Source organism: Ciconia boyciana, chromosome 2, assembly GCF_034638445.1.
Source record: "Ciconia boyciana chromosome 2, ASM3463844v1, whole genome shotgun sequence".
Lineage (NCBI taxonomy): Eukaryota > Metazoa > Chordata > Aves > Ciconiiformes > Ciconiidae > Ciconia > Ciconia boyciana.
In genome coordinates this window covers 20524530-20549935 of record NC_132935.1, presented here as the reverse complement: position 1 = coordinate 20549935, position 25406 = coordinate 20524530, and the positions used below count along the sequence as shown (strand labels likewise).

The window sequence follows — 25406 nt, the reverse complement described above, 5'->3', positions numbered from 1 at the left end:
TTGTATGAGGGCATTCACTGCTCTTACAGCCGAATTTGATAACCAGTAAGCAAACAGGCAGCTACAGTTCTTATTGTCCTTTTTTTTCTGAAGTGAGCACTTAACGTCCAAAATAGCAGCCCAGGATCAGAACAATCTTACTGTCCTCAACATTATTACGTTCTAGGTAAATATGAACATATTCTAAATGAAAGATGGTGAAAACCTCATGGTTAAGTGGAAGTCTACAAGTTTCATGGAACATTCATATGTGCCTAACTACTGCACATTTTTGTAGCAACATTTGTCCTAGCTAAATATGGATATATTTGTGCTTATAGATGCTTCATTTCCCTAGTTTATTTGTAAAACATATAACCCATAAAACTAAAACTGAGATTTGTGGGATTTTTCTAAAGTATACATCAAAAAGAGTTTTGTAGGGGTCTGGGGTCTGTTTTACCTTTTCCTTGCTTTGTGTAGGTCATATACAAGTTTTAGTTCTAGAACTGGAATAACTTCTCTAAGTGGAAGCATAAATGACAGCCATTTTAGTGTGGGCTTTTCCCAGCAGATATTCAAAAATCTCCTTGAATGCAAGCCCAATAATGCTAGATTACCAAATTATATATCCTGAGCCGTTTTAACTTCCTACACAGAAAACTCTCTCCACCTCTCCAAAAAACCCCTCAAAACAAACACCAGATGCAGATTAAATTTGCTAAACTTCTACAAATAACTGGCAATACTGGGACATTAACAGGGGGGTTTGCTATACTTTTGAATGACTGAACTTACATAGCTCTTTCTTTTGTTTCTCCCCTATTCAGGTATTGTTTGCTGTATCTGACTGGATCAGGACTAACAGAAATAAAACATTGTGCATTATATTTGAAAAAAACTACACATACAATCTTAGATACCAAGAACTTTCCTTATAATTTCTCTCCTGACACTCAAAACATCTATCATCATCGTGCCTCATCTTAAAAATGTTACACTTCTTTTTCTGAGAAAGAATACACCAGGGCTGAGATAGGAGTACAGAATAGCAGAAAAGACTCGCAGTTTACTAGTCTGGCAAGTATACTTCAGAGCTGACACTCCATTGCGAGGGTCAGTACAAGGTAGTTCAGCCATCTGAATGTGCTTTACAAATGAGAAAAAAAATCCAGTTTGTAACTATTGAGAAATATGAGAAGATACTTAAAACATAGTAAAAAGTAAACATTTACTGGATTATTTTAAAGTATATTACTAGAACCAACAGGACATAACTTTAAACATGTATAAAGTATTATACATAAAGATGCATAGATGTACAGTAAATATGTTCATTTATATGTAGACAGATTAATATGTACACATAGGGTCTGTTGTGCTTCTGTAAGTCTAAGCAGTAATTTCTGTGGTATATTGTCTTAAAGCAGTTTTATTATACAACTGTTTCAACGTAGCAGGTGCTGAGAACAATGTACATTAACGCTAAGTAGGTAAGTCATAGCCATTTACTCTTTAAATGTACAAATATGGGAAACAAAGGCCATAAATGCAATAGTACCTACACCTCTAAGACTTCCTTTTATTTTTATTTAAATATGCACAAGTCCGCCTAATGGTGATACATAGGTTTCTTTCCTGCTTCCCTTCCGTGTCAACAGGTTGACCAGGCACTCAGGACAAAATCTTTGATGCACTTCAGTACCACTTCCACTGATTCAACTCAGTGCGTTCCTGACCTTGAAGTCTTCAGGTCAAAAATGAGAGGAAAAAATAAAATAAAAAATATATAAATAAAACAAACAAGCTTGTGGGCTTTTTTCACAAGTTATTTGCCACCAATACTGTCAAAGCAGCTGAATCGTAGTGCATCCATGGGCAGGAGCATATAGCAGCTTTTGTGCACTTCGCAAAAAAATATATTAAAGAAAATCAAGTCTTTACTGGCTTGTTTTATCTGTTGCTAAAAAGATGCTGTGCTGCTTCTGAGCCCTTTCCATCAAATTCTTTTTCTTCTTTTTCTTGTCCTTTGTTTTTGTTGGCCTTCTTCCTAAAAATAGGAAAACCAATATCAATGAGTCAATTAAGTAAAGAATACAAAAGGGATATTAGACTGTAGTCGAAAAACTCAGTGGCACAGAAATTATCGATGGGGACTGCAAAGGTAATGCTGGCTAATCAGCTTCGATCATCAGTGAAAACAGAAGTTTTCAACGTGGTACAAGAGGAAGCAGGATCCTCGACTGTCATCACTTGTCCACAAGCACAATTTTGCTGGTATGAGTAACCATGTTGATGTAGGTCTCACTTGCGGCAGGATAAGTCATGCAAGCAACGTTATGCAAGTGCCTGGGGCCCAGAGCCAAACAAGTATGTAGACTCCTAACTCACTGAAAGCTGGATACGTGCCTTAGATCTTTGCGTAAATTTGCTTGAGTGAGTAATCCCATTTAAGTCAAGTCCAATGCATCCGTGATTTCAATGAGAAATTAGGCATTACAGCCCAAGTATTTGGTTGGATGGCATCCTACATGCTTTGGCAGAAACAGTGCCGCCTCTGTGAAGAACGGCTATCATTGCTTATTAGTACATGGTGCCTAATTCTCACAGTATATTACTGTGCAGAAACAAAAATTTCATTACACACTTCTTACTATTGCAAGTTCACTGAAAAATAACCAAAATCGGGAAATCAGGATCAATGCAGGAAAAAAAATTCGCAGGCTCCTGGGATGGGAAAATTTTTTCCTGTTCAGCTCTAATAACAAATCAGTGCCCTTTGATTATCTCAGCAAAGATACCAGGGACTGAAAAAATGCTAGATACAAAGGCCCTCATTCAGCAATGCATTACCTTTTAAGTATATGCTTAAATCCTATCAAGTCTAGTAGGATTTAAGGAGAGGACCAAATGCTGTCTGGAGTGAGAACAGTCTGGGTTTTCTTGGCAGTATCATATACTGAAATATGTGATCAATGGTAAAAAAATAAAGTTATTCAACTCTAGAGGTGACAATTTTGTAAACTTTCAGGAGAACTAAATGAACTTAAGAAGACAGTAAAAGGAAATTCAGGTAGCAGATGACATAAAAATGTGAACATGCATTTTTCATGTACGTTGTCAGTACATTTTTAATTGGGAGAAATGTTTGCCAGTCTGGCTTTGTCTTACTTCCATATTGTTTCTTAATTAAAAAGGCCCAAACCAGTATGAAGCATTTTTCTCTATTTGATAATAACACTGAATAAATCTGATTCTAAAATTATCAAAACGTATGATTCATTAAAAATATAGGGTTATATGCTTCAGATTACATATTTGTAATACACTGTCTAGGCTACTATTCTCTAGGAATTATTGGAATACTTGTATATAAAATAGGACAGGACATTAAGGTAATGAGCACATAAGTTTAGTCCATATTAAAATCATAAGGGTCCTTGGAGTTTACTTCTGCTTCTCATTAAAGTCTGGCATTAATGCTACTGTGGCATTTTGCCATTTTAAAATCTAGTTAATTCTACACAGTAAAACCTCAGTCCAACCAATCATTAATCAAAGCAGCTTTTAAGTTAAAACTCTTTAGTAACACTGTATCTAATGACGAGGAACACCTAATGAGGTCAGAGAGAAGGAATACTTGACACAAAGTGGCATTACAACAAGATGGTTTGAATTATAGAAATTTCCATATCAAAATTTTATTATGTGATTCTACTAGTTGGTATATTGCAAGGCATCAGAACTGGGATGAATGTATAGTTCAACGCTGTATTCTAATTTGCATTTTAAATATTCTAATTTTTTTAACCCAAATCATCGAAATACTGATTAAGGAAGAAGTAGATGAGAGGAAACAATTTGAAACAAGTGACTAATGTTGCTGGTCAATTGATTCTCAGAAGACCAGCAGAATCAATTAGAGCTTTATTGAAGTTTTGCTATCCTGTTTGCTCAGTGATCTTACTTTCTGAGGTTTTTCACAGTACAGACCAATTAGTAAAAGAAATATAAACTCCAGTTGGTGCCTCATCTAGTTTTCTCTACGACCTCCTCCAGAGAACTAGAGTAAATGGTTACTGTAAGTTTAAGATAGTGAAAGATCCTATTATTTTTCCTCTGAAAACTTTGAGATGCACAGATAAAATGACACACAACCCACTTGGTATCTTTGTCTAAGCCTTACAAAGTAGCTCCTGTAACACAAGCATCAAATCGAATTGCCAGCAAGCTCCCCATACAATACCCTTAAAATAGAAATGAACTGACTAGATTGCAGTGATTTGACATGTCATTGTGCAACAAACACATTATGGTGCTTCCGCTGCTCTGTGGCAATTGTCCCCATACTTGCTTTTGCCCCAAGGCACACCAAAGGCAAATTACCTTCCTTTACATGTGCCATGGAGTAACAACCCACGCGGAGGCAGTACCACCAAACCGTTGATACCTGATAACTTGTTCTCCTGTTAGTGAGCTCTTTGGCTGCTCACTATATTTCCAAGTGCCCTGTTGTACAGAATAAGTTTCATTATTTTCAGGACACTATTAAATCACACAGAGAAAATCCAGATGGTTGGCAATGCTGAGTCCCAAATTCCAACTGTCATTTTAACCAGAAAACTGAATATAAAAGGTATTTCTCGGCTAACCATTGGTTCCCATATTGTTACTAGAACGCAACAGAGGTTAGAGATTAGCAAGAAAAAAGTGACTATAAAGACTAGAGAGTTCAAACAAAGTATGCTGCTGAAGTCCCCATGCACAAGAACTTTTATTAAAGTCAGATTTCAATTACAGCGCATATTTTGTCAGCAGAAGCACAGTGAACAGAAGTAACTTCTGAATATCTTGCTACAGATGTCTTTTGAAGAACATGATGTTTATGATACAGAAAGTAGAACCTCAGAGAGGATCCGGGAGCCAAACTCTCCCAGTTCCCCAACTGGAAGGCAGTGGGGTGAGGGTGGCTGATGGAGGAGGCGCTCCCCTGGGGCCGGGATGGCAGCGGCTCCCTCCGCTCTGTGCCGTGGGTCGGGTGTAGAGAACCTCGTCTGCAGGGACCCTTGTGCAATGTCCCCCACACCTTGCCATGCTCACTGCTCCTGCGAGCAAGAGCCCGGACCCCAAGCCCTTCTCTCCATAGGAAGCAGCAGGGCTCTGCTGCGCTTGGCTTTGCTGGGGCAGTTGTAAAGGAATGGGTTTCAGCAGCGGTGTACTATAGCCCAGAACTTGCTCTTGCACACAGAAGGCAATTCCTGGCTGAAGCAAATGAGGAGGGAGAGCAAAAGGGCTGTCTCTCTAGAGGGGTTTTACCACTATCAATAACAGGTTATAGTATTACTGCACAGGACAGAAAAGTGACAATATCTGAGATATTAAGTCTGATCCATCTAGCCTATAAACCCCTCCTGATCAGAAACAGCACCCAAGCGAGCAACTCATCCAGCGCAGCCGCCTGGGATCTGCGGCCAGCACCACTCTCTGAGCAACATTACATCCTGCCTAGGGATAACTCGCCTGCTTGTCATCTGGCAGATAGCCAGGTGCCTTGCCTCTCCTTTCCAAGTTACAGGCCTCCACATCAGGTCTGATCCTCAATCTTTATTTTATGACTGCAGACAATCTATTTTTGAAAGCCCTTGGTGTTAACAGCAATGGGAGCAAATACAAATAATTCATGCAAAGAGCAGGATATCTGAGCACTGTTCAGGTTACTGTATTCCTATTTTTATTTTGATTGCCTTTTCCCTTGCATACTAACTTTTGCTTGAAAAGCATTTTTTATCTCTGACTCTCTAAGAAAGGGCTCCTCAATTTTTATCACCAGAGTCAGGTCTGAACATAATTTACAGAATTTGTTTAACACACTGTAAAGTCATGTGTATACACTGAAATGTATAGGGCCTCAGAAAGATCTGAAACTTAGCTGGATTTGGTGTTCAATTATCTAGCAAATAAAAGCCTTAAAAGCTTATCTATCATTCTCTATCTCATATTTCTGCACAGCTTATTTTACAAAAGCAAGACTGGCAAAGCCATTAATTCAAACCCTTTATTGCCATGTTATAAAATCCAGTTCTGCTGTTTGCTTTATAAATTACCAATGAGTAAGTCCTCATTTTCTACTACGTAACCTATCCCAATGGTTGGTATCTTTACAGTGTTATTCATTAAACTTTTGTTTGGACCATTTGCTTACGGTAGGTAGATGGGCAACTAATACGCTATATGCAATGAAACATTATCGTTAGCTAACAACGTACCACCATTTCTAATGGTATGATAACATATAGGTAATGGTACAATAACATATAGGTAATAATGCAATTCCAACATGAACCCCTGAAAAAACATTATTTATGCTAACATACACAGTAATTGTCCGTACACCAGAGAGTAACAGCTATGAAAATAATTATTTAACTTGGCTCTTGCTGGATTATTTTTCTTCCTTTTTTGTTGTTTTTGTACCATTTTATCAGTGTTGCTCCTACAGCTGCTGCATGCTGGTATATTAGAGAGTCGTGCTCACTCCTCTGGTTTTGTCTCATAGCCTGAGCTGAAAGGTGTTTGGAAATACTGCTTGTTCCTTCTGGATGGACCCACCTGGTCAATTTGGGATACAGGTTACTTGGTTCAGAAGGAGCCTTCATCACCTTCTGTCAGCTGCAAAGGCAGCTTTCTCCCGGCAGAGTTTGGGCAGCAGATTCCTAACACTCAGCAGGGCACTCCTGAGTCTCCAGAATTAAAATGCAGCAGATGTACTATTCACAGGGACTCCCAGCCGTGTTGCTCGAGATACTTGGCTCAGACAGACAGCATCAGTTTAGTACCCAAACTGTCCTTCATCTGCTGTATAAATATTGTTGTATGTACTGCTTTTCTAATGAAACCTGTCCATTGCTAGTTTCAGCAGATGGAGAAAACACAGTATACATCCACATGAGGGCAGCAAGGATTTAAATTTAAAACATTTAATAAAAGAAAAAAAAGCCACAACTATCTGCAGCTTTATTTCATAGTGTAATTCCCTCACAAATTTTCAGTGTTCTCACATACAAATTATTATTTTAGAGATATCAGAATGTTTAATACTCCCTTCTTTATTTAAAAGATTTTTCTCTTCTACTGATGACTATTGAATAATGGGATTTACAGATGTATACCTGCTTCCCTTCCCTGTATTTTCATATGCAGAACTTTCACTACTAGCAGCAAAGGCACAAGGGTGTCCTGGGATAAGAGCAGACCTTGCTAAATACACCTTTTAATCTTTTCTTCCCTTTCATTTGTCCTTTTAGGAGCTAAATGTTGCACACTTGTACATTGTTCTCCTATGGCTGCGGTTCTATCATAGACCCCACATGTGGCAGCATCTCCTCCTCATAGTAAGCTAGAAAAGTTATTACACTCAAGTCCTATCACTGAAGGATGGCAAACACCAGGGAAACAGTGACAGCAGTGGAAAGATGACAGAGATACTCAATGATTAACCAGCCAGATCAACCCAAGAGAAAGATGGCAGATGTAAGCTTCTGGAGGAGCCCTCTCTGGCAGGACCGCTTCTGTCCTGCACAGACCCGCAGATGCCTCATCATTTACTCCTCATTTGCAGCACACATTAAACTACATGTAAACAGTGACTGCAAAAATCCAACAACCAAGCAAACAAAGGATTCAGTCCAGAAATTATTCCCCAGAGGTAATTTTTTTCCCGGGGCTTTCAGTCAGGTTAAAAATTTTGGATACTGAAACTGCCAGAGAAATGCACAAATCGTTAAGAAATCTTATAAACACACACTCAATGAAAGAAAAAATTCCCCCACTGCTACAAAGTCAACCTCTTCCTAAAGCATGATTTACAAACCAACGCTGACAAGTGGCCCACAGGAAGAGGACGCAAAGAGCTTTAATAACTTCGCAAACCGCACGCCACGGGCATCTCTACCAACGTCACCTGCTACCGAATTCATGACAGCTTTCCTAAGCAAGTTTGCAGTTGTTTTTTTTTAACACCATCAAATTTAGGCTGAAATTGGCTATGCTCAGTGTGCGCTACAGGAGGAACATGACCTGGGGGAAATCAGCCAAAGTAAAATAGCCATTTTGGACAGGGACTGAAAGTCATTGGGACTTGGATGGTGACACCGGAAAAGAAGAAAGAAGGTTGAGGATATGCGACAGAAAGGGTCAAGTGTCAGAAACCAGTTCCTCATTTCTCCTGGGTGAATTTCTGATGTCATTTGAAGAAGTCCTGTGAACACATATTTGCCTCTGAAGACAACAGAAGGGATGGTATGATCTCATAGAGTACATCAGCTGCCCACAACACCATTTCAAATCCCCAAGTACCAGAATTTGTAAAGGCGAGTTAATTAATGTTTGCAAAGCACTGAAACACAGTAACAATGGACACTATAGAAAAGTCATGAATTATTTTATCATTCTTTCTTCATTTGCAAGGGTTGAATAATGTTGAGCAAATGACATCTTAGAACAATTACTGAGTAAAAATAGAAAAAAACCCACCATAATTATAGACTTTGTCACAACTGATACAAAGAAGGAGCAAATGAAGGCACTTTTTCAGCTTTAAAGTACCTGAGTTTGCAAGCTTACTGGTCTTCTTTTGTCTTTTTCTGCAATACTAATAGCTAATGGTATAAACTATATGTATTCCTGGCCTACTGAAATTACTCATAGACTAAGAAAATTAATTCCCTTATAAAAATGCACAGTTTGATGTTCTGCACACATTCTTGTCTATTTGATGTCAGCTTTCATGATGAAAATCAGGGAAATTTCTGTCTTGAGTAAACCTTGTATTTTCTACACAAATCATTACAAAAGCACTGGTAGTGCAGAGCTAACCTGCGTGATAACTGATTTAGTTCCTGACAGCCAGAATCCTGATATTTTATTTTCAACTTAATAATTTCACAACTTTCAGTAAATTATTTTATCTATCTCAGCCAACACTTAACATTGCATATACTTCGTGTTTGTATACACCAGACATCAGCTACTGAGATGAAAGGTAATTTAAAAGAATCAAAGAATAATTCCTCAACAAAAAGAAATATCTAATTATCCTAAGTTTCTGTATCTTAAACCCACTAGCTTTTTCTGTTTTGACACATCCACTAAGAAATTAAAGCTCTTACTATTTAGGGCAAGAATAAGCAAAGTGAAATACTCTTTTTCTCCCAAAGTACACATCTACTTTTCATCTGGCCTGAATACAACCTACCTAAGCAATACTAAAATCTGATGTTCTTTCCTTCTGGACAATATTGAGTATCATCAGACATTGTCATCTGTTTAAGAAATACTGAATCCTCCACAAAGAATGGAATTTACATGTCACAGCCTATTGAGAGTTCTGTGGATTTTTTCCTCAACTTTAGGGCAAATTCACAGGGAAAAGAGTCGTCTTACGTTGCCGAAATGTAATGCATTTCCCACAGTGCAGTTTTCCAATGTGTACAGTAGATGGCAGTGAGATATTAACTGAAAACTGGCTTCCATCACTTCAAAGAATATGATTTTTTCTTTGTAGAAGTACCTATTACTCTGCCTACAATATAAGCCATTCTATTCATTAATGATTATAAAAAGTGCAAAAAATAAAAATTCACACATATGGACTCAGAGAAAAAAGCAAAAGAAAGCACACTAGGGGAAGAGGAAAACTAGCAAACTCAAGGTGACATGGAAACTCTCAGAAAACTCTTATAGAAGACCTGTGTTTAACTGAATAGTATAGATGTTTAAATGTTGGGTCCCTTTGTCCTTTCAGTCACAGTTGTGTGAAAACAGGTGGGTCTCCATTGCAGCCAAAATGTTTATCTAACGCAGATTCAGCTCAGAATTCAAATGATAGGAATATCAGTTGCATGCAGGGTACTCACTATTCTTATCTTAGTCAACACCATGTTAAATCACATGCTTTGCAAGCAGAGCCAAGCAAAATATTTCCAATGAAAGGTTTGGGTTTGTTTATTTTCCTTCTTTTCACAGTGCAATATAAAGCAAATTTCAAAATAATAAAAAACTATTTATACAGTCAAGAGTACGCATACACATGTAAATATATTTTAACTCTATAGGCAACAATTGTAGCTAAGAACTAATTGGCTTTGAACGTCTCTAGGTTTGATTGGACACTAATCTGACTTAAAACTCCCTCTGCCCAGTATTTCAAAACAGATTATTTATTTTTCTTCCATTTCTCCTTTTTCTAGCCAATTTAATTAATTTTATTTTTATCTCATCATATAGGGAATAGAAAATAAATTCTATTGAGACAACATTTATTTGTGGCACCTGCAAGGTTTAATTTCATACTGGAAATTGGATTTTGTTCAATTAATGGTTTCTTACAGAGAGAGAGATTATATGGGAAAGTTGATTTGGTTTAGAGATTTTTTATTCTGTGAAATACTATTTAGTTATGAAGCGTTTGTCTTTTTTAATTCCCCTTAGGGATTCTGGTCAAGAACTGAGGAACAATTTTGTTCTAGGATGTTTTTCTTTTTTTCTTTTTTTTAACTGAAACAGCTCAAAAAGTAGTTTTAATTATCACTTCTGCCTCTCTTCAGGTAACGCACAGATAATCCTATAGAAGTTCAGTAAGAAAAGAGGCTAAATTGAACATCTGACAATGGAATAAATTACGATCCAGCAGGAAGACTCCTACTGAATAACAACTGAAAGTGAGGATGAATGTATTATTTCTAATAATATGATGTAAAATCACTACCTCAGCTTTGCTCATCAGGAATGGTGTACCAGATTAACTGCTGCACCTGCACTGCTCGCTGATACGCGTTTGGTTTCTACTCGAGAAGGTGCTGAAACAGAAGGTATTCATCCTGCCTACCTAAATTTGGTCAGGTTAGCCTCTGCTTATCCGTAACTACATTGGTGTATACTGTGTACACTTCTCCCTCCTCCTCAGATATTTTTCTGGTGCAGTGAGATGAAGCACACACACTTGTGTTCTTCACCAAACCCATAACCAGAACTTCACTCCATCCATCATAGCTTTTACTATCTGTACTATGGTCACGATGGAGTCACTGTCTTGGTCTTCCAGTTAGGACATTATCTTTTCTGATATTTCCCCTCTGCTGATGCAGCGTAACACACTCTTTATACCCAATGATCTAAATTTAGCTTTCAGGACTTCCCTTTACCTGTACATCCCACACACTATGGCCACAGACTTCGTAGTAACGCTACACCTGCATTACTAAATTAAACACTGTTAGAGAACATCCCCAAATACTGCAGCTCGATCGTCTGTCGTGTTTTGACCTGGGGCAGCCCCTGCCCTTCCCATGGAGACAGCACAGGGCAGGGCTGCTCCCGCAGGCACGTCCCTGGCTGGGGAGCTCGGAGCAGAGCAATACGGATGGAGGCCGACCTGTGCCAGATAACACCCAACACGTTTAGTTAACTACAACAGAGACAGTCACTATCTTTGAGCTGTGGCCAGTCAGGATTTAAAAGATGTCCCAAGTTACATGGCTTCATCCCTAAATGTATTACAGTAGTTTTCTCGCTGGCTTAAAAAGAAGCACTCTCCCAAGACTGCCTACGAGGACCTAATACTCATATGCATGCCAGGCTGATTTATGCTGTAACCAGTTAATTCCACATCATATAGCTACAGGAAGTCTATTCACTATCAGAAGCTGGAGAAAGGGCACTTTTCACCCTAAATCTTACTTGGTTCCCAATAATCACACACCAGTTTTTCATGGATATTAAAATTAATACTGCACAGCCATTTATAAAAAACGGATACATACAGTATCCAATATGGCACTTTAGCTTGCTAAAGCTTTTGTTTGTGTACTACTGTGGTGGGTTGACCCTGGCTGGATGCCAGGTGCCCACCAAAGCTGCTCTGTCACTCCCGTCCTCAGCTGGACAGGGGAGAGAAAATATATCGAAAGGCTCATGGGTTGAGACAAGGACAGGGAGAGATCATTCACCAATTACTGTCATGGGCTAAACAGACTCAACCTGGGGAAATTAACTTATTTATTACCAATCAAATCACAGTAGGATAATGAGAAATAAAACCAAATCTTAAAATACCTTCCCCCCACCCCTCCCTTCTTCCCAGGCTCAACTTCACTCCTGATTTCTCTCCCTCCCCCCCCCAACAGCGCAGGGGGACGGGGAATGGGGGTTGCGGTCAGTTCATCACACACTGTCTCTGCTGCTCCTTCCTCCTCATGGGGAGGACTCCTCACACTCTGCCCCTGCTCCAGCATGGGGTCCCTCCCACAGGAGACAGTCCTCCACAAACTTCTCCAATGTGAGTCCTTCCCACGGGCTACAGTTCTTTGCAAACTGCTCCAGCGTGGGTCCTTTCCACGGGGTGCAGTCCTTCAGGAACAGACTGCTCCAGCGTGGGTCCCCTCCACAGGGTCACAAGTCCTGCCAGCAAACCTGCTCCAGCATGGGCTCCTCTCTCCATGGGTCCACAGGTCCTGCCAGGAGCCTGCTCCAGCATGGGCTTCCCATGGGGTCACAGCCTCCTTCGAGCATCCACCTGCTCCAGCATGGGGTCCTCCATGGGCTGCAGGGGACAGCCTGCCTCACCATGGTCTTTTCCAGGGGCTGCAGGAGAATCTCTGCTCCGGTGCCTGGAGCACCTCCTCCCCCTCCTTCTTCACTGACCTGGGTGTCTGCAGGGCTGTTTCTCTCGCATATTCCCACTCCTCTCTCCGGCTGCAGTTGTGCAGTTCTTTTCCCCCTTCTTAAACACGTTATCCCAGAGGCACTACCACCGTTGCTGATGGGCTCGGCCTTGGCCAGCGGTGGGTCTGTCTTGGAGCCGGCTGGCATTGGCTCTATCGGACATGGGGGAAGCTTCTAGCAGCTTCTCACAGAAGCCACCCCTGTAGCCCTCCCCACTACCAAAACCTTGCCACGCAAACCCAACACAACTACTATCAATCAAACCACTGTCACATCTTTAGAAACAGCTTTATGGCCCTTGGAACTTTTTTGGAAGTCTGTTGTTTATATGGAGTCTACTCTACAATGAAGTTAGGAACATTAAATCACCCGACTGGGTTCTGTTAACTCTGATCTGGACCAGCTTTTGAAGCTCTGCTATTATCTTTGGAAAAGGAGTGCATGAGGCATTCTGCAAGGAAGCGAAAAGGCATCTGGATGATGGTCCCTCTGTAACGTGGTCATGCTGCCCCGAGCCATCTGCTGCCTCTGTGGGAAGTGGCAGCACAGCTCTCCATGGATGTTGATGCTATTTTTTTTCAACTGCAAACATGCCATGGGGAGAGCCGTAGAAAAGAACAGCTGGACTAAAGAGTGAGTTTCAGCACTCCAGGAAAAAACACGGTTCCCTCCCTACTCCAAAACTGGTATTCAAACAGGTACACAACTACTGTACGTTCATCAGCACATACACAGCGTGTAACTTCTTTGGCTTTAAAGGAGACTTATTCAGACTAAAATATCAGACACTGTTTCATGCTGCCTGACAGACTTGGCCTGGAACGTGAAAGAATGAGAAGCTGTATGACCATCAGCTATTTGTGTTATTGTCTCTTTTATTTCATAAAGAAGTACTGTTAAGCCTATTTTCATTTTCACGCACCACGCACCTAGAGCTTTGCTGTACCCCTGGCTGCTAGCCTGGCTGTGTTTCTGGCACACAGGCAGTGTCTGTGGGGGCCATGTCAAACTCTGGACCATGAAATTGTAAAAAAATTCATCATGAATTTAAAGCTACTGAACAAATTTTCTTCAGACTTCCTCCTGGACTTTTTTCTGAGTGTTTGAGCAGTGTTTGGTTCAACTCTCTGCATAATTTTTGCCACAGGAAAAACTTTGCACCCCCATCCCCACAAAAACCCCAAACAAGCAGCTCTTTAAACATCCCTGCATTGCTGTGAAGTGTTAACTAAACTTTTTTGCCCAACTGGCACTTGAGGCTTGAACATGAGCTGACTGAGGACAGGAGGAAATATCAGTAAATCAGGATCAAGGCCCTAAGATAAACTGAGTTTGAAAGTATCTCTTGTAGGCTTTCTCCAAAGTAATGCATAAACAGATCATGGGACCACCTAATTTTTTTTGCCCCTAAGGTACTAAACTGGGGTATACCACTCATGAAATTCTTGTGCCCTGGAAAAATACTTTTGCTCAAGGTATTGCGAGCCTTTAAAAATATGATAGTTACTGGGTTTCAGTGAGCGGGTTGCAAAATATTTAGTATCTTTTTTTTGTATTGCAGATGCTGAGCTATCAAAAGGCATTTTTTCCCCCTATTTTTTTTTCGTTTATCAGAATATAGTGTAAAACAGCCAAAAGCAGAAAATTAAATCTGATATGCTTGGAGATTTTCACAGTGAGAGAGTTGCATTTGAAAGAAATAAATGAGGTTGTTTCAAAGTTATGGTTATTTACAACAGAAATTCATCCAGAAACAAACAATTTATGCTGTACTTTCTTCAGATTATGCTCTATAATATTTCTAAATACATTCAAGTCCACATGTAATAGCAGCATTAGATATAATGTATCCTATATTAAATTTTACTGCAGATGCACATGGGAGCATAGTAATGACAAACCACAAGCCAAATAACCTGTGATTTCTCAAAGTTTATTATTAGACTTAATAACTTAAAGTGTCTTGTTTGCCTTGAAGCTAGCTGAACCAGTTCTTATCTGAAGTTCATTGCATCAAGATTGTCTCAAACTTGCATACCTTTTCAAAGTCTGTAGATTAAATACTAAATACCTAGATAGGAAAATTAGATAACGCATGTCTCTTTAAGAATGCTTACACTTTATATTAATATAATTGAAAACATGTTTTATTCCTTAGAACTTCAGATGGTGCACTGCACTGATTGCAGGTGAGAAGTGGGGTCAAGAGAACATCTAGTGAGATCTCTTACATAAACATCAGCTATCAAACATTATTCTTATATGCTGTTGAGGTCTAATAACTTCTTGGAGAAATGAATCTGGTCTAGATCTGAAGACAAGAGGAGATGGAGGATCCACCACTTCCTCTGGTAATCATCCCAGCAGTTAATCATTCCACCACCAGAAATATCTGCCCAATTCCTAACTTAAATTTTAATATCCAGCTATTATTTCTCATTATGCCTTTCTCTCCTTGATCAGACTTTTCTCTTTATGCATGGTAGATAAATCTCTGCTCATCATCTTTCTGAGAAGTTAAACATATGGCAGTCTTTGTGCACCTTTCTTTAAAGCTTATTTTGTAGCCCTCAAATAAAATTTGCAACTCTTATCTGCACTCTGTTCAGTTTTCCAATATCTTCTACAGACTGGATGTTAGAGTTCTGCTCATAAAATTAATTTATTGTGCTTTTTCCTTATTACCAAAGTTATACAGCCAAGAATTACATTTGAAATTTTTCTCTCTACATTGTAGTGGACTCACGTGATTTCTTCTGAGAAACACTGGTTTTTAGGTGCCGTTTCTCATCCTCCAGGTATGCATTCCTAGTTCTACAACCCTGATCCTCCCGTATAACTTTACAATTAACTAAATGAAAACTAATTGTGTTTGAATGGGTCCCCTTTACAAATCAACCTGGATTTTTCTTTAGGTCTACTCTATTGTTTATGATTATCCTCCATTTATTTTGTTTTTAATTTTTGTATAATTGACTGAAACAAATAATAATGCTTACTGAACCGTATTAAGGCCATCATCACTTTTTCCTAGACATCCAGCCAGCATGGGCTTTAATTTTATTTTGTGGTAAAGATAAGAAAACTTTATAGATCTATAGAAGTCCCAAGTTTGAGCATATTCATTTCGAGTATAGTAGTTATTCCTGCCCGTGACTTTTGCCATGTTTCTACATCGCAAAAGTCTTCATTAGCTTCATTTCTACAGCTGCAAATATTAATCCAAAAGGAACTCAACTGACTTTGCAGAAGCTTTCCACATATGAATGTACAGGCTCAGTCCTCACACAAAGAAATTTTACTTTGAAAGGAATTTTGTTTGGATAAACTTATCTGCTGATGGTATGACAAAAACAAACAAAAAAACCCCCAACCTGGGCTGGACTTAACCATATGCTTCTAACAAATTTTACACTGGAAGCTGCAATAAGCAAATAACAAAATATGATCTATCACAGGAGGGCCATAGAGCCTAGACTTGTTATTCACCTTCATCATAAAAACTTATGTCTACGAAGAGCCACGAGAAGCCTGAATATAGTATATTTCCAGAATGAAACCAGTATTACTGCAGTTATGGGGAATGCCCCTTTTCTGGATCCAGCTGGAGCAGCAGAGGACATTTTTGCCCAGCTGTTCCTCAGTGCCCACCACCTGGCAATGACCATTCTCACAGCTTTGCAAGCAGAAGAGGCTGCGTTAGCAATTGCTAATCCACCCAAGTGCAGCATAGTGCCTGCAGGAAGGCTCAGGCTGCCTCCCTTGGTGCTGAAGGCCACCCAGCAGAGCGTGCAGGGCTGGATGGGGAGCACGCACGTGTTCCTTCCCCCAGCACAGCTGCGTAGCCAGGAACACCTACAGTGCGGCAGCGCTGGCTTCACGTATAGCAGACACGCAGAACTGAATAAAGGTTTACTTGGACAATTACTTTACTAAACTGAGCCCTTGGCAATAAATTTATCCACAAGCTGTTTCACATGCTTAAACAGACCGAATAATGAGTACGCATTTCAGCCCTAAGTGCATCAGTGTTTAAACACGTATTTAAAACCATGTATTTTTTATACTTAGCACTGACCTGAAGAACAACAACAACAAAAATAATTGTTCGCCTCCCAGAGGTAAGAGACATGGATTTGCTAGGGGAATGACCGGTCTGCAGAATCTCTGTTATGCCGGCCTATTGCTGCAGATGCTCTCAGCACCACAGGGGGCTGTTTTCCCCCCTCATATACACAGCAGCTGGATACAGCCTTGGCATCACATGATATAAGCAGCAGTATAATGTGTCTGATAATGCATACGAAGTGGACAAATTAGGTTCTCTTCTTATTTTGATATACATCTGCAAGAAAGACAGCACTATAATCTCCACCATCAGTTTAAACAGCCAGTCTAAACTAAATTGAAAACTAAAGTTTTTTCCTGCATAAAACATTTTAAAGTATATATTCACTGATAAAGTTGAAGCGAAATGTGTGGATGCTTTGTTAAGAAGAAAAGGAAAGAGAATATATGAAATAAACACAGCATGTAGCTTAAAGGCTACTTGCCATAAAAGGCTTTTCCTGACTGGAGGTTACAGATGTACTTAAAAAACAGATGTACATCAAAGACTGTTGATTAGAAGCACAGAGAGAAGTAATTACCAGTTATTTTTTTTCAAAAAAGAAATTCTTTATTTGAATACCAATAAAACCTTAGTATGTACACAATGATTCCATAGGTTTAATTAACCATATGAAAAATATAAATGTATATGCTATTCCTGCTCCATATCATCACATTCTTATGGGTACTTTGGATGAGCTTCTGATGGATATGAGATCTTGGCTTCATTATTTTGTGACAGTATTAGCTTAAAGACATTGCATAACTAAAATTATTCAAGATCTATTTATTTTTTGCTTAGAAGTGCCCGATGCTAATAATTCTTTGTGGGCCAGAGGTATTTCCACCAGTAGATGTTGAGGCTGGCAGTCATAAAGAGCCCATCCTGCAGTACAGTACAGTGGGTACAGTAGCACAAATCACAATCCTTGCTAAACTGGTGGCCAGCTACAAGGGCTACATCTTATGAATAAAACAACAAGAGCCAGAGCACAGGTTTGAACGCTGTCCTGAAACACTAGCAGGTTTCCTGGCACATTTCTGACTTGTGCCAACTAGTACTTCTCCGAAGAATGGTACATTCCTGTCTGTACATTCTTTGCAGAAGATCAAGAGATGATGAAAGAAACATTTACCTGAACCTTTTAGACTTCACTAACTTCAAATTAGCAGCTGTTTTTCAAGCTGAACAATTTTTACAGTTCTGATTTTAGATGCATATGTGATAAGCCCCTGTACCGGAATACATGCACCTAAAAACCAGACATGCAAGTGTATAACCGGCTACATACTCAGGCTGGGCTGATACTGTTTTGAACACTAGCAGGAAGTATTTATTTGAATCAAGCTCAGCTAAGTTATTATCAGCTTCTCACATTGAAGTATAGTTGATCTCTATGGAATGCTAATTATTTCATCATGTTAGCAAATACTCATTCTTGGCCAGTGCCTTCATCACAATCTCTTCCATGTGTTGATTTAAACCGTCCTATAAGATTAATAGTGGGTGACAACTCGATCATTTAGGGTGTGACATACTTATCAAATTAGTTACCAGTATCCACTCAACTGTTTATTTTCTCTACTGGGACAATTAATCCACTATTATAGCCACTTTCCTTCTCTCGAAGTCAGACTGGAAGGTAACATCTTCTTCTTGTCATTTGCTGACTTCAGGAGATTCCTTTCAAAATCCTGTTTGAATTTATTCTCCTTCCAGTTATGCTTAAAATCTTTCAGTTTCCTTCTGTGTAGCTGAATAACTACTTACTCCTTAACACTATCCAGTTATTCTTCTTTAAACTCTTTCCCCACATACAGGCTTCAAACCTGTGATTTCTGTTGTTGTTAATTTCTGTGTAAATAAACTTTTGACAATAGCTCTTTCCCCAGACCTGATTTCAACAGGAAACAAAGTTCTAATATGCAGTCGAAAAGAAATGTTTGTAATAAAGAATAAGCATTTCTCCCTGGTTTGCCTGTCTATGCAGACAATTAAAATCTGCACAATTATATGGATTATTAGTTAGAAATTGCCTGTGTTATAATTTGTCTCTATCAGAACTATGGAAACATCCTCAGTAAGAGTCACAAAGCAGATTGACTCTCGTATCCCCATAATGAGCATTCACAACATGCATTAATAGTTATTTACATGTAATTAACTAAATGAAAAAATCCTGCCACCTGTAAAATAAGCATGCCATATAGAACAAATAAGTTTTAAAATGCACATTAGGATACAAGATCAACATCATACCATAAGTTAGAGAGTTATACAGTTAAATTTTCATTGATACACTGTTAGCTTTTCAAAGGAAAATACCTTAGCCGTTTGAATTTTTCTAGAATACTGAAAATAATTTGACCATTTTAAACTACTAATCAGTTTCTGCATGGATCTACCCAATAGACAAAACACACAGAAACATTTAAGAGTGATTTGTGAGGTAAAAGCAACAGAGCAATTATTCATTGTCAGGAAATGTGTCTATTTAGATTAAGTGACCATAATATTATTTGTTTCCAAAAAATATGATTCAACAATCTTTAAACAATACATTATTTTGAAATACCTCTGGCTTAATAAATCAGATGACGGATTTATTTCTGAAAATCTGGATAAATAGACAAACGAAATCCTTGTGAATCAAGACTTTCCATGCCAAGTCTCAACTACGAGGGATTTTTTATGATTAAGCATGAATTCCTGGAAAACATGGTTTATCATAGAAAAACTGGCAAAACTTTCACAGTATTTGCTCTAACAGGCGCCACTGTAATGGGCTGCAGATCTATGAATGGGCCAAGAACAGAAGCTAAAACTAACACTGAACAATACAATATGTTACAAAGTGGGAAGATAGGTTTTTTTTTTCTTTTCTAAATTATAATAGATGGGATTGATTTCAATCCATAATTTACATAATGAAGAACTTAACTGGCATGATCTCATCATTTCTCAAAAACATTGTTTTGATAAGTGATTCTGTTCTGAAATTTCATCTGGCAATGAAAATATGGTCATCTTTGAAGAACTAATTTATTCTCTTCTTACGTGCAAGAATTACTGCTTGGGAACGTAACTGAGATTTCAAACAACAGATCAGATATGAGTTACTATTGCTAGCAGAATTTTGTTCATTCCATGCTGGCCATAAGTCTTGAACAATGCGCTGACCCTCAAGTTCCACAAATCCTTAAAAGCCTATGTGCATAATGTTACAGGCTGAGATAGTCAGCTGGTAGCATTGGAATACAAAAACATGAAAGCAGCTGCTCTGGGTCAACCAAGGATCCACCAAAACCACTATTGTAACAGTAGCCCAAAACTAACATGTCAGTAACCATATAAGAGTAGGACAAAAATATATGCTCCCTTTCACAAGAAACTTCACCACCATGCATGAGGCCTGGCATGTACATGGCCATATGGAGTCACTTACTCCAGAAGGGCTTGCAAACAGTTTTTTGCCAGGGGATGCATTTTCTGGTAGAACCCTTGTAAGTAAAAGCCCCACTGTCTGCCCTTCTGCCACTCAGTAACTTCTTTGACACTTCATGATCCTAATCCTGCAAAGCCAGTTAGGATCATGCAAGTATGACATTTTGTCGCATAATCTTTCAGCTGATTATACATCAGGCCAAACTTGTTTTACACAGAAGGGACGGCAGAATTTGCATGACACTGAAAATGCATGAAATGCTTACCAAGGGAAAAAGCATTAGACATGCATTAAACCTGCAAGTCTCACATGTACTGCCTGAGACATGAGACACCAGAAATGATAAAGGAAAATCTGAACTGCTGTATGAGATGAGACTAGTAGAGAGTGGAAGAAAGAGTGGAGTTACAGCTGACCATAACAGTGCTTTCATGCTAAAATCAGGACATTTGTTATCTCATGGCCCTGCACATCAGGTCCATTCCTGGCATGACAGGACACGACCCTATGTCTTCTTCAATGCCAACCTACAGCATCATGTAGTCATACAGAGGCTGACACTGAAAAACTTGTAGCTCTATAGTATATCATCCAAAAACGCTTGCATCACTCCACCTCTAATTTAATTCTCTTCCAATCAAGCACCTAATGCCTGCACCAGTTATCCCAGGTTTACTACTGTAGAAAGTGATTGCATGGTTTTGGTTATGGCTTCCAGTTACTCAGAGTTTTGAAAGACTGGCCCAGAATGTTAGTCACAAAAGATGAAAGCATACAGAAACAGTAATTTCTGATAAAATGACTGGTTAAGATTCCCTCTCGTATAAGCTGACTACATCAGACAACACACTGAAGTAAGAGCTCTATCATCTTTGGGAAAGGAAACAGAAAATTATTTTCCCTGTGCTTAAATGGGGTCAGAAAAGAGAAAGGCATCTGTTAATATTCTGCGTTGAGGCAAGCTTATTCAGCCAACTATTGTGCTAATGCAAATGATAACAGTTTGTTGCAGATGTGCAGCTGAATATAATGCAGCCAAATCATCTGGGCTTTTTGCAGTAAGAAACTACACACGGAAATGCTCAATAAGCATTTTAAAAGAGAATTTTAAGCACAGTGCCTTCCTGTCAATGCCCCCCGCCTCAACCACCAAAACTGCAAACTTTCAGTTGTAAATGTTATTTTGAGAAGATTAAGATGTAGGGCGACTCAGAAATCAAAGTACAAGCAGCTAATAGATTTCAGGCTTTAATATTGACATTTCAAGGCAGAAGGAATCTTTTTAGGTTCTACAGTCACTTATTATATTATTATTATTGTAGCAGACAGACAGAGATTGATAGAGTGACTGTAAAATACAGGAAGTATTATTTTAGGATAGCAAAAAAGAGACAAAAATGGTGCTAGTGTCTCAGTTGTAAGGAAAGAGCATCCACAGTTTTAATGAAGAATGACATTCGACCTTCAGATACATCAAATAAGCTGCAGATATTTTGCTGGCATTACTATACCTTAGGTAAGTTCTCACTAACTTTTTTTCCATAGTGCTCCACAGGTTTCAGAAATTTTCTCCACAATTGCCCTTAGTGTTCCAGTGAGGTGTACAGCTTCCCATCACTCATCTAGTCATATAAACTGCCCTTCCCCAGTACGGCAATGTCCACACCTGGACTAAAACTTCAGGTGCTCTAAACTACATAGCACCAAGGCACATGTTGCATCCCTTTTTTTTCTCTTATTAATGGAGAATCATATAATTAATAAAAAACCCATGAACTTTCTACCTCTGGCAACATTCTTGCTTTTAAAGATAGACAGTATAACAATTTATGGTTAGTTTACCATCACTTCAAATTATATTTTGAAATCAAACTACGCCTATCAGAGAATGGTTGAAGTTGGAAGGGACCTCTGAAGGCCACCTGATCTAACGCCTCCTGCGCAAGCAGGACCACATAGAGCTGGTTGCCCATGACTATGTCCAGGTCGCTTTTGACTGTCTCCAACGCGAGAGACTTCACAACCTCTCTGGGCAACCTGTGCCAGCACTTGGTCACCCCACAGTAAAAAAGTGTTTCCTGATGTTCAGAGGGAACCTCCTGTGTTTCAGTTTGTGCCCATTGCATCTTGTCCTGTCATTGGGCACCACTGAAAAGAGCCTGACTCCATCCCCTTTACACCTTCCCTTCAGGTATTGACAGACATTAATAAGATCCCCCTGAGCCTTCTCTTCTCCAGGCTGAACAGTCCCAGCTCTCTCAGCTTTTCCTCACAGGAGAGATGCTCCAGTCCCTTAATCATCTTTGTGGCCCTTTGCTGAACTCTCTCCAGTATGTCCATGTCTCTCTTGTACTGAGGAGCCCAGAACTGGACATGGTACTCCAGGTGTGGCCTCACCAGTGCTGAGGAGAGGGAAAGGTCTCCCTCAGCCTGCTGGCAACACTCCTCCTAGTGCAGCCCCAGACACTGTTAGCCTTCTTTGCGTTAATGGCACATTGCTGGCTCAAATATATAAATATATTGAGATTTCTTATTTAAAGGTTGCACAAATATATCCCCTTTACTTAGATTACCTATTAAATACAAAACGGTATCATCACCAAACATGAAAATTATCTGGTAGGCTGATAAAAGGGATATTATCAGTCTAGCTTAATTACATCAATGAATTTCTTTCACACAGAATGAAAGATAGCTTACAAAATTGAAAGACTGAATTATAGCATTAATGAGTAAATAAAAGAGGCATACAGAGTTCAAAACTCTGGTTATTTAAAAAAAAAAGCAAGCATAGGAAGCAGAAGGAAAGCAGGGAAGCAGGGAGGAATATAGTTAAACAGGGAGAACTCTGTCAAAGCCAGAAGGAAGAAGAAAGCACACAGGGGAACTGGTGATGTCCAGAAATAGTTTTGAAATGTGCCAGGAGCCTGGTAGTCGTTAGGCATAACCAAAGGCAGAGGGAATGACGCGTAGACATTTTGGTGAATTTATGTTAAGTGACGCTTTTTGTAATCACCCTCAAAATGAAGTAATTATTTATTATATTATTTTTAAAATAAATTATTATAATTATTGTATGGGAGGGCAGAAAACTGATACTGTTATGCATGTCTGCTAAGCTCAGCAACTTCAAAAATTCAGTTTTTGGTAAAGCTACTAGTTTGACATATACCTGGAGTTTTGATTTTCAGTATGCACTATGCAAGCACTTGTACAAGAGCTGATCTGTCTTTGTTTGAGCATCCTGAATGCGGAGTTGCTCCGTCAAACAAGAATATCAAATCTTGTCTCAATACAGGACTGAAATTATGCATAAGATTTGAATGGAACATTATGAAACACTATCAGACTTCTTTTTTCCTTCAAGTGACTTAAAAAAACATATCAATTTTTTGTGGCTATGTTAGAGACCTAAGTAAAAGAAAAAAAAAACACCCAGAAGTAGAAATGTCCCAACAAAAATGCACAGTGTGCACAACAGCTATGTCTCCTCTCCAAACTGCGTTATTCCATTGAAACTCATTTACTGTAGTAACCATGAAATGGAGTTTTAAGGTTATTTACTAGCCACATCTTGACATTTAGAAAAATAGCTGTATCTCAAGTAACACAATTATACACAGTACAATAGCAATATAATCATACAAAACAAAACACAATCCATTAACCACGATTTGAATATTTTCATATGCTTCTGCAATTCCTACTTTTAGCCAGTACTGGAAGCTCCAAAAGACTGGAAGAAGAATTGTTCTTATGGCATGATTTCAAGGAGAGATTTTACATGTTTCTATTACCTACTGAAATGTTTATCCCCTCTTTTTAAGGGTAAGATGAATTAAGTGATGGTCAAGAATTTTTGCAATGGTATAGAAAGCTAAATACTTCTGAGGTCATGGTTAGGATTCTAGGGATGTGGGTTAATATCCTGACTGTATTCAAAGACACACTATGCTATCATTATTCCAAACTAATAAGTAATTCACAGGTAGCTACAATAAAGAAATCTCTGTCCCCCACTCTTCCTTTCATCATTCCACTCCTTGATTTAGCTCTTGTAAAAATAAGGTTTTAAATACTTGAAAATACATTGAGTATGTTTTCACTGATACCAGGCAATTCCAAGAATAGTGCAAAAAAAGTTTTATGGCCAAACTGTTTCAAACCCCATTTCTAAATCAAAGTCATGGAGGGCTCCTTGAAGAGTGCTCAGCACATGTGACCACTGGATTATTTTGTGCCATTTGGGCTAATAAGTGTAACTACAACATAGTCAGAAATATTTCATAAATTAGGTCACTGCTTCTGGGGAAAAAAAAAAAAAAGAGAACATGATTCTATGGGACTATTTGTAATCTAGCATTTTACAATCTTGAATTTTAGTATGGAGAAATACAAGACTGCAAAAATCCCACAGCACGCTCTACAATACCAATACTTTGGGCAGGAAAAGACTAAGTTTAAGATAGACATTTTCACAAACCCCCGAGGGATTCAGAACAGCAAGTCCAACTAGAAGTCAGTAAGGCATTTTGAAAAAAGCCAGAGGAATCTCTTAAAACACACTCATCCTTCTGAAAGAATACTCTTCAGCAGCAAATGTTCAAAAGTGCTCAGCACTCAGTAGAGCCTGCTAATAACAAAATTGTTATTGAACAAATTTTTGAAAGCCTGAACAACAACAGCTGTGTATTAAAAGAAGCAACAATAGCTAAAGATTCAAATTATTCTAGCTGCAAGTATCTTCTGGATTTAGGAAATACTAGCAAGCCTGGAAGCACACAAACACTTTTATTTCTATGCATATACGCATACATGTTCGTATTTGTATTATATATAAACAAACAACTATTGTCCCAATCTCTCTAATGTGGAGCATTAGCTTTTGGGGATAACATGGTAAGTTTTAGGTATAAATGAAAAATATGAGAGATGTCAAACCTACTTAGAAAAAATTTAAGCACACACAAAATCTAAGTTTCCATATCTTAGCCAAATGTGTTGAGAGTTATAAAAATCAAAGCAGAATAATAAATGTTGGCTCTTGAGCTACAGTAACTCAAAGCAAAATGTTTCCAAATTTTAACATTATATACACAATTAAATACTCAATTTCCTGCTATTTTTCCATCAAAATAAAGCTAGACTGTA

General features: G+C 38.7%; 1 protein-coding gene across 3 annotated transcripts in view; it reads right to left on the bottom strand.

The window, feature by feature from the left end:
• Positions 1 to 1225: 1225 nt before the first annotated feature.
• The window catches only part of RSPO2 (R-spondin 2), a 139600-nt gene continuing 115419 nt past the window's right edge, over positions 1226 to 25406 (bottom strand). For all 3 annotated transcript variants that reach the window (XM_072852032.1, XM_072852033.1, XM_072852034.1), the window contains exon 5: positions 1226 to 2029. In XM_072852032.1, coding sequence (XP_072708133.1) covers positions 1920 to 2029 — 110 coding nt within the window. In that variant the 3' untranslated portion in view covers positions 1226 to 1919. The remainder of the gene's footprint in view (positions 2030 to 25406) is intronic.